This window comes from Squalius cephalus (assembly GCF_949319135.1).
Source record: "Squalius cephalus genome assembly, chromosome: 15".
NCBI lineage: Eukaryota > Metazoa > Chordata > Actinopteri > Cypriniformes > Leuciscidae > Squalius > Squalius cephalus.
Window position 1 is genome coordinate 5,366,721 of NC_137136.1, and position 10,663 is coordinate 5,377,383.

A 10,663-nucleotide genomic window follows, 5' to 3' on the forward strand; every position below is an offset into this window, starting at 1 on the left:
GCTTCAACAGCTTGCACTCACACAGACATGCACTGAAAATTTCAAAAACGTTTAGCCTTTTATGTTCAAACCGGAGTCAGACAATGATGGAGAGACTCTAGAAGAAGTGACAACATGTAGAAGCAACAGGACATTTCTGAATGGTTAGTTGATGAGTTTATGTAGCTTATGTGTATCTTCTAGTCATTGATTAGCATATTCTGTCTTGATAATCTATAAATCGTGTTCAGGGGAGGGGTTTATGTAAATTTTAGGGTTGGTGATGTCACTAATCCGGGAGGAAGCTTGTGTAGTCTCTACCAGCCGTTTGTTGTAGTCCTTAAAAAGCAATTTCTTTAAAAGCAAATATCTCCCTTTGCTTTGAACTTTGAGCGTTGTAACTTTGCAGATGTTGTTTATGCTCAAACAGCAACATTACACACTAACTAAAGTTAGAAAAGTGAATTTATAATCAACCACCCCTTTAAAAAATACTTTCAGTTTCTTTTACAGATGGGAGGAGATTCTGTGATTTGAGGCTTCCACTGATCTCCGTGGGCTCAGTTTACTGTCACATGCAGAGGAGCTTTAACAGGGGAAATGGTATGGAAATAATACATTACTTTTGTATGAAATATTTAACACTTTAGAATACTGTTCCGTAATTAATGAATAACTACACAGGAGCAAATGAGTAACACAATATTAACATTCTAATAACTACTATTAACTAACAAGAAACTCTGATTAACAAATTAGTAATTAATAGCGCTCAGTTGAATGTGGTAGTTCACTATTTGCTAATAATTTTTTTTCTTCCATACTATTCATAGAACTACTAAGAACTACTATTCAGGTTCATAATTAATGTGAATAATGCATAATGCATTAATCCTAAAGTGAAGATCATGGTAATGACTCAAGTAACCAAATCCTTCTGAAGGAATGACTTATTTATGTATTCTAAAGTGAAAAGCATGATAACTCCTTATTATTGACTGAAGTCAAGGAATTACTATCCAAAAAACCTCAAAAGCTTACAATGACTTCAGTCATTACTGAGTTGTCATGCTTTTCACTTCAGAATACTGATACAAAAATGAATTGGTTCCTTCTGAAGGACGTAGTAAAACTTGAGTCATTACTATTCAATACATTACCAAAACTTTAAAAGCTACAATGATTTCAGACATTACTAGAGAATTATCATGTTTTTCACTTTGAATACTGATCCAAATTATAAGTAATTCCTTCGGAAGGATTTGGTAATACTTGAGTCTTAATGTCGTTAACATTAACATTACAGTCGTAATGTTTTTAATGAATTGAGTGTTTATTGTAAACACAGTACTGTATGTTTTGCCCTTCACAGTTTTTTACTTGCTGTTTTACTTTTAGAAAACTGATGACTGATAGTGGGTGGCGATCATCTGGTGATAGGTTGTTTTTTGTCTGTCTGTCTGTCTGTCTGATTGTCAAGACGCTGTTTTCAAGACATCTGTTTGAAAGACTGCACTTGTAGTGGTAAGTCACACCAACTGTACTATTTTTTTAAATAATATATTACATTTACATAAGTATATTTCACCTCTGGATCTAGAAATTGTTATGTTTGACAGAATCAGGTGTATGCAAACCCATAGAATTTATGCTATTCAATTTTTGAGGTTATTATTGGTTATCATTGGCTATTACTGGCTCTTGATTGCATACCGATCATTTAAAATTCTTTGAAATACCACTCAATTGTTAATTGTTTTTTGTTTTTGTTTTTGTTTTTTTAAGCCTTTAATTCAACATAATTACAGTACCTTTAAATATAGTGTCTTAAAGATGACAAAATTACAAAAGTTACTAACTGATTTGAGGCTTGTCAGAGTGGACGAGGAAAGAAAAAAACACATTGGTCAGAATTCAAGAACAAGAGGGACAACATTTTTTGCATTTTTCCTGTAACTACTGTTTGAAGTTTAACAAGAAACTCTGATAACCAGAGGGGTTAAAAACTATATGACGAGTCACTTTAGATTAAATGAATGTAGAGATGTCTAAAAGAGAGTTTATTCATTTAAAGATAAATAATTAAACACACACACACACACACACACACACACACACACACACACACACACACACACACACACACACACACACACACACACACACACACACACACACACACACACACACACACACACACACATCCTTTATATATCCTGTTTCTTTAAATAAATAAATAAATGAGCATCAGTACAATTAATTTAATTACAATCAATTAAACAATGAATAAATCTGAATTTTTAATTGTTTCTCCAGATGGCTTTTTCAGCTACTACTTATGGTAAAGGAAACTTTGGAAAGGTGTATAAAGTAACTTTTGGAAATACCCGTGCAGCTCTTAAGAAAGTGCCCTGTACTGTCGTGACTAAAGAAGAAATTCAGAAAGAGAAATATATATATCGGTGAGTATTTGTATACACTCAAAAAAAATAAATAAAAAAAATACTGATTTAAAATGAACTAATGTAACACAATTCTTGCACATTTTGTGCAACTCATCTGCATTAAATTCATCCAGATTTGTAAATTACTCTTCATCCATTTATCCTGGATACTGCCTTTTATGATATATTTTATATTTTGCACAAGTGATCTTATTGTAGGTCATTGCGTCATTGCAATGTGGTGAAGCTCCTGGCAGATCCCTGGCTGGACTCGAATGGTATGTGGAATATTCCCTTGGAATTTATCTCTGGGAAAACTCTGGAAAAACTTATGTTCAGCTCACAGTCATACGCGGAGGTAAAATTACATTTTATTTATTTATTTGTTTGTTTTGTTAAAAATTCAAAGATTCATTCATTTTTAACTGATAACAATATTTTTCTTAAAGGTACACTATGTAACTTTTGGCCCTTTAGCAGTTAATAAACAAAAAAACATGCATGTCTGCGTGACTGTGAATATGACCCTTCACAATAGATATTGCTTTACACTGAACTCTGTTAGAGAGCAACTAATGTCAATTAACGTCTTCAATAAAAGACCTTACTCACCTGTTGAATAAGAAAAACGCCATCTCACGTCATCAAAGTTTTTAACCTTTCAAAGCCATCAGTTCTCACCATGTCCGAAAAGCGAAGCCAATGTTGATTCTTGTTTTATTACGAGCTCTGTCGCATTCTCTTTTTTTTCCAGCGGACTCTGTTGAGCGTATTTTACGATTCCCCGGAGGTTAGAGATTTAGCGCGATGCATGTTAGTGTTGTCAAAAATATATCTTTTTTGATATCGATACTGAAATATCTAAAATGGCTCCAATACTAATTTTCCACAGTTTCAATTTGATTCTGTCCGACAGCAAGTTGATACACACCTTCCTCTCATTCACTCATCTCATTCACTCATCTCATTCACTCATCTCATTCGCTCCGGTTGAACGAAGTTGGTACAGGGCCTGAATTTCAGCCCAGGATAACAAATATTACGCATTATGTTACTCATTCCCGCAGCTTTCACCCTCATTGCTCTTGACTAAAGAACTTTTGTAACTTTAATTGTAAGGATTATTCTTTAGCCTATTTAACTTGTCTTTTTTTAAATAATTTTTTCTTCAATTCAAAGTTGGAAATCATGCTTCCTTTTAGCAACAAAATTACCCCATTGTAAAAACACAAATACATTGAGTGAGCAAACATTTAGGTGAGATAATTATAAAAAAATATATTTATATATGAATCTGGTCATCATATGATGGACAAAAACATATCTAAAAAATATATTTATGGCTGGTTTTCCCCGTGGTTTCGAAAATGGTATAGAATATCGATATTTTTCATGGTATCATATAAATTCTAGTATCAGGCGCATATGCAATTTCCTGCGAAAACCATCCCGACAGAAAATATACACTTACTGGATAATAGGCTTGAATCAGGGTAAGACAGAAACACGTTTTGGAAGAAGGATTGATAATGTATTGACTCATTGTTTAAATTTAGCAAACAAAGTTACATAAAACTTAGCCTAGTAAAACAATAACCATTAAATAATGCATCTCATCCAAAAGGTTCCAAAATATTTTTAATCGTGATGCAATAGAAAAACCATTTTGAAATCACTAAAGAACATTATTTAAAAAATGTTCCTTAGTGTAAAGAATATTTTAACAATCTGAGGAACCTTTTTCCACTATAAGAACTTTTTGTGCAATGAAAGGTTCCATGGATTTTAAAGTTCTTCAAGTATTATATATATTAATTTATTTTCTTTCTCTACAGCTAACAAAGCCAGTCATAATCACCATTATTAATGGAATGTGTGAAGGCCTCGCTTACATGCACAGCAAGAGCATCGTCCACCAGGACCTCAAGCCTGACAACATCATGGTGTGATGCTTTGAGTGTCGAGGGTTTGTCCTGTGGACAGATACACTGTTTATGATGGTTTTCCCCCCATATACATTTAAAATATTTTGAGGAATTTTTCTCTAGAAATGTATCTTTCTAAAAAGTTTATTTCAATCTGCTCTCCTAAATGTCTGATTAGCTCTATACTGAAGATTGTACTGTATCTCAATATGGAAAGTTATGAATGAACTTCAATGGTTTTTCAGTGCATTTTACTTGTCATGAGTGACTCATAAACTAAAAATCCAAAACCAGTATACTCTTATCAGATTGTACAGCTCAGTCATTACAGCGTGTCTCTTTCACAGGTGGAACACAGCACTTATCGGGCCGTCATAATTGACTTAGGACTCGCCAGATTCCAGAAGAACGGCTTTTGCTTTGGCACAGAAGGAGGCAATTGGTGTTACTCCGCTCCCGAGATTTTCCAAGGAAAATACAGAGACCAGTACTCTGACGTGTGGGCGATGGGGAAAATCCTAGCAGAGCTCCTGATCGTGCCCAGAGCGAGACTCCCTCCCAACATCACCTCTGTTCAAGTGATTGCAGCCATGAATATGAATCCATATGGTGTCCCGGTCTCTAGAATGGTGAACAGACTTGTTTTATTCAGACCTACAATGGCGCAGATCTTAGGACAGATTGTTCTGGCGGGGAGAATGTGGATTTTGTTACTAGCTTTTTAGGGAATGAAGGAATAGCTTTTTAAAAGATTATCACAAAGCTTAGATTGGCAATGAGTTTATTACTATTCTAAATTTAGAAAACAAACTCCTTACATTTCACTCAATTCAGTAAAATCGAATTATTAATCAACCAATATATTTAAACGAACAACACAACTGTTGCCACTGTTTGAAAAATAAATGATCATAACATTTCAAATGAAGCCTGTTTTTATTCCATTGAAAACAGACACTGATCATAATCAAATGAATAGAACAGAATATATTTTACTGAATTGGGTGAAATGTAAGGAGTTTGTTTTCTAAATGAATAAAAAGCTATTTGACACATCGGTTGAGAACGAAAAGGGGGATCGTAACACATACTGTAGGTGTTTCACTTTCAGAAACTGTTCTGGGAAGAAAATGTTACTGCTCAGAAGTTGCTCTTTCATGCCTCAGAAGACTTACTGGAGATCTCATGCGTGTTTCAGATGTTTCTTTCAGTTTCAGTTCAACCACTAGAGGGTGTGTTTGGTCACAGATAATGTTCATCCAAGTTTCAACTGCAGGAAGTTGGTTTAATAAATAGATATGTTGTAATAGACAAAGAAGAAAAAAAAAACAGTATCATTTTTTAACATATTTGTATACTAAGTGGTTAAAAATATGGTTTTCCCCAATTAAGGCACCTTCTGGGTGTGTAATTCTCTTGAACGTTTTGAGGAAACTTGTCAGTTTAAAAAGAAATACATTCTTATACATTCTTGCATGTTTCCTATGTCTCAACCTGTTTGATAACATTTCCCAGAAGTCAAAGCAGGGGCTTAAACCTGCTTTCCAGTAGGAAAACTTACAGCATACTTTTCATAACATAGCGATGAGAGTGTAATGAAAAAGTTATTACACATTAGAACAAAAAAAAAAACTTTTTTTCTGTCTTGCTTACAGAATGAATGGACAAAAAGCTATTACACATTAGAAATAAAAATATATATTTCCTTCTTTCTTGCTTACAGAATGAATGATATGGATGGATGGATGGATGGACTTGTCTTTAATTGTTCCAAAAAGCATCTTGCATTTCTTATAAAAAAATAATAAGTATACTTCAAGTTCATTTTATATGCTTAAGTCAAGTTAAAGTAGGCCTCGTAGCCTAAGTCTGCTTATATCAATTTACTAGAAGTATACTTGTAAGTGAACTGTTTCAATACTGGGACCAAATTGGCCCAATTTTAGTGTGTAAAAGTATACTTTTAAGTATACTTTAAGTGTAACTTTGAGTAGCCATAAACAACTAGTTTATATCTTCGTTTTTACGCTATATTAAATTTATTAACACTAATTAATTGTAGTAAATTTTAAGTAGGCCTACAATTGATGATCTAGAGGATATTCATGTCAGTGAAATTTATGGACAAAATCATATGCAGAATGCAGTGATCTACGCTGTCGCTAAGTATTATCTGCTGAATTAGCAGTGCGCGTTATTTGCAGTTCGTTTTTCCAGCCGCCAGAGGGAGTGTGTGAACGCTTAATTGTACAACAGCAGAACTTCTATCAGTTAAAGGTGCATTGCTGTGAACGAAAATGTGTTTGCAAATTTGAAGTAAATCATATCAATTGATTTTATATTGATTGACACACATATTTATGTGTGAAAAGTTGATGATCATTTCACTTAGATAAAAGTGATCACATTTAACAAAACAAATTGTCTACGAAAAAAATAAAGCCACCCTCCAACCTTAACCTTGCCAGTGTGACAAAAATAATTTCTTTGTAGCCTACACTACTAGTCAAAGGTTTGGACACACTTGACAATTTATGTTTCTTGCCATCTTAAAAACCTTTTCATATAAAGGCTGCTTAAACGTATGAGATTAGTTTTAAAACACATAATATAATAATGACATAATAATACAAAATAATAATATGTCTTCATTCAACCTTAACTTTTTTTTAAAGAATGGACCAAGCATTTATTGTATTGCAGCGGGCTGTGGTTTCCATCACCTGAGGGTGTGAGCATCATGTGACAGTGAGAATCTGAATCATCACTGGGGTGTGTCAGTGGTGAAGCACCTCTAATGATTGGCTCACAGAGGAGAAAGAGTGCCAGAGAGATACATTACCTCATAGCAGAGGAAAAAGAGATGAGCTCATACTCACCTGACTCATATTCCCAGCTCAGAGAAGCATTTACACTCAATGTAAAGACCCGAGTGTTTATGTGAGAGAGCGAGAGAGAGAGAGAGGAGAGGGGAGAGGGGGAAGGGTCAGTCATAGTGTTCAATAGCAGGAAGACCTGAGTGCATACTAATATCTCTTGAAATATAAACGATAAACTAAGGAATTGCAAAATAGAAAATAAAAAGGCATAAATGGAGTTAGAATCTCTTTTCTCTATTTTATTATTATTATTCATTGTTATTTATTATTATTATTTACAAATATATAAACACAAATCGCATAATCCATATTAAGTGTCATTGATTAAATAATATTGAATTTATATAATGTAATATCAGTATTAGACCAGATGCTAAAATTCTTACATGCTTGCATTATTACTTTTTAATATTCTCAACAAGAACAAAAATCATAAAAAATAATAATGCAAGCAGAATTTCAGCATCTGCTCTAAACTGATAATATCATATAATATAATAAGAAATCATAATTACTTGACAAAATATATTTTTATTATTATTATTAAAATTTTGTCAAGTAATTCAAGAAAAAATTATTTCAATAGATTCTATTATGCATTAGTCAAGTTTGAGGTATTAATGCTGACTGATTCATTTCATTGTTATATGACACCACATTACGGCATGGCATGCGTACTGACAAATGCTCTGCTGGATGATGTCATATTAGGTCATCATTTACAGTATGTGGGTGTAGTAACTAAATGAGTATATGCAAACATATTGCTTCTGCGAGGAGAGAGAATCTTCAGCACAGACGTTTCCAATGACATGCAGGTTCTGAGTTGAAAGACAAAAGGGGGACTTTCTAAACAAAAGACCCAGGCCCACAGACAGGCTGGGCCGGCCAGGAAACATGATCCGTTATCCATAGTTGATATTGATTTAGGCCTTGGGCTCCCAGTAGACACCATTAATGGAGGCAAATGACCTTTTGGACATACTGACTGTCACTAAGGCGCTGGCTCTGATCCAGAATGTGTGAGAAAGACCCGTCCTGTACATCTCATATTAGTGTTGCCATCTGATCGACTGATGCTGCAATGATCTCCTTAGAAACTCCGCGTGCCAAACTGTTTGACTGGCCAATTAAAGACATTCGAAAACTGTAGATGCAAAGGATCAGAGAGCTGATCGCCTCTATATTTGCCATGAGAAGGATTTTTTCATTTTCTGGTAAAGAATTATGACATTCTGTGATGTTGTATAGTCAATATGCATGTAAATCAAACCAGCTGCAAGATTTTGCAAACTACACTACAGTCTCATGTTGTCACTATAACCAATTTTTTTTTCCACAGCTGATGCATTGCATACATTTATAAATGTAAAAAAGTGCATATCATCCACACACACACATATACTGTATGTGTGTGTTGCAATTTTACAGCATGCGTTAATTATAACTTCTGTTGACCAAAATTTGTATTAGTGTTTGAACTGTTACCTAACCCTAGCTTGCCTATAAATCATATGTAATAGGTTTGAATGTGACAACTTACCCCATATAGTGTGATTACATGCCCTACTTCAAGGTCAACGCATGTTAAATTGATTAAATACTTTTTTTTCTTTTGTATTCACATGCATTTTTCAAAACTATATATTTTTTGCTGTTGAATTTTTATGTCCAAAAGCTTTTTCGTTGTATAAATATGTGTAAATACAGATTAGAAACTGATTTTCAAAAATAAACCCACCCTGAAAATATTCACTGGGGGTAAAAAGTGTTACAAGGAGTGTTATTAATTTGCTTAACATTAACAAAATGTTTTTTGTTTGTTTTTGTATCAGTTCTACAATTCAAGCTACATTGTGTTTGTATTATTATTATTACTGTTATTATTATTATTATTATTATAGCTGGCTGCTGCTGTTGAGGCTGTTGTTGTTGTTCCAGATTTCATCTTTGCCGCCAGGCGTGGCATCATGAGGACAGTGGCGTCTGAAGTGGAAACACGAACGCTCTTTGTTCAAGGTTTGCCTGAGATGTTGCTAGACACGTGCTCTCTCTCTCCTCTCTCTCTCTCTCTCTCTCTCTCTCTCTCCACCATAAATGTGCAGTGCAGATCCTGCAACGTCTGTGTGATAACTCCCCGTGTCTCTTCTTCTTCTCGCTGGCCGTGTGCTCTTCCTCTCAGTGTAACAGCACTCCATGCGCAACGGTAGTCCAAACAACAACTCAGTGACCCGCTGCAACCAACGGCAAACAGGGTGGGCGGACCCCCGAATTATGTCAGTTTAACTCTTTCATTCTGGGGAAATACTGGGGACATATGTTTCAGTTCCTCCGCTTAAAAAAGCACGAATATTCTCCGGAAAATTTCGGTCATGATATGACTCTTCATTGATCAAGCATCATAACAGAACTGATGTTGTTGAAAATGTAGAAAGCAGCTGGACGGTGTTGTTTTCAGGCGCACATGTGTTATCATTCTGGCACGCCTCTCCGCACAACAGAATACGATGAACTATGATGTTGAAGCCTAATATTTACGCATAAAATTATGTTTTGGATTATTCATTAGGAGTGAGTTGTGGGTTGCTACAAAGGAGTCTGAAATGCAACGGGATGGATGGATGGGTGGATGGATAGATGGATGGATGGTGACTGTCTCAGCGAGGCAGGGCATGGCAAGCTGTTTGAACATTTATTCTTATATTTCTCAAACTGCATCAAAATGCACTGTAAATACTAACACAATATCATAAAAATGTACATAAATGAATTTAAAAATAGCAAACAATTTTCATAGTCGGCTACAAGCGTAGTCTTCTATGTGTAATGCTGCAGTACTGCACTGGTGTTCACATTAATATTTTTATGAATGATGGTGGGTGATAACACACTTGTTGAGCTTTCATAATAATTAAATTACACCATGCAAATAAACTAAACAAATGGCAAATTTTTAAAAGTCTCATAAATGTAACTGGATAAATAGTAACAATAAACGAAAATAGTAAAATAATAATGCAAAATATTAAAATAAGTATAATATATATATATATATTGTTTTATTGTTTTTACAGACAATATTTTGTGTTTAAGTAATGATAAACAAAAAATTAGTTTCTGTATTAATTCTACTTTTATTAATAAATAAATGGGCTAAATGCAGCCTCTGTATGACAGATGTATCCCTTTTTTCTTTTTTATTCAAAATATTCCCAAATTTGTTATTTGTATCATGAACTATGATGTATTTCGATTATCAAATATGTGGAAGTGAATGTTTTTTTGTCGTTTAAACACCTTTATAATGATCATGTTAGTGTGATGGGCGCCGGCCCTACAAAACAATCACAATATGTATATATTTGATGCATCTTATGTTTTTGTTATTGATTTTTGTGTAATGTTTTTATTGTCAATTTTTTTTTTTTAATTATTA

General features: G+C 34.0%; 1 protein-coding gene across 3 annotated transcripts; it reads left to right on the forward strand.

Moving 5' to 3' along the window:
- The first annotated feature begins 517 nt into the window (after nucleotides 1–517).
- Nucleotides 518–6,059, forward strand: LOC307172505 (serine/threonine-protein kinase nekl-2-like). 3 transcript variants are annotated; one of them, XR_013823723.1, is made up of 7 exons: nucleotides 550–582; nucleotides 1,460–1,503; nucleotides 2,296–2,441; nucleotides 2,629–2,781; nucleotides 4,259–4,366; nucleotides 4,696–5,127; nucleotides 5,365–6,059. XR_013823723.1 is itself a non-coding variant. In XM_079894931.1 (6 exons), exons 4-6 carry the CDS (start codon nucleotides 2,704–2,706, stop codon nucleotides 5,071–5,073), a joined length of 564 nt encoding a protein of 187 aa, XP_079751057.1. In that variant the 5' UTR covers nucleotides 518–582; nucleotides 1,378–1,503; nucleotides 2,296–2,441; nucleotides 2,629–2,703; the 3' UTR covers nucleotides 5,074–6,051. The 3 variants fall into 3 exon arrangements, 1 of the variants encoding a protein (XP_079751057.1); XM_079894931.1 differs by having other exon boundaries at nucleotides 518–582; nucleotides 1,378–1,503; nucleotides 4,696–6,051; XR_013823724.1 differs by lacking the exon at nucleotides 550–582 and having other exon boundaries at nucleotides 1,445–1,503.
- The last annotated feature ends 4,604 nt before the right edge of the window (nucleotides 6,060–10,663 follow it).

Coding starts and splice junctions, on each gene's coding strand:
- LOC307172505 (XM_079894931.1), top strand. CDS start 2,704: ATGTGGAATATTCCCTTGGAATTTATCTCTGGGAAAACTCTGGAAAAA. Junction 2,782..4,258: donor GCTCACAGTCATACGCGGAG/GTAAAATTACAT, acceptor CTTTCTCTACAG/CTAACAAAGCCAGTCATAAT. Junction 4,367..4,695: donor TCAAGCCTGACAACATCATG/GTGTGATGCTTT, acceptor TCTCTTTCACAG/GTGGAACACAGCACTTATCG.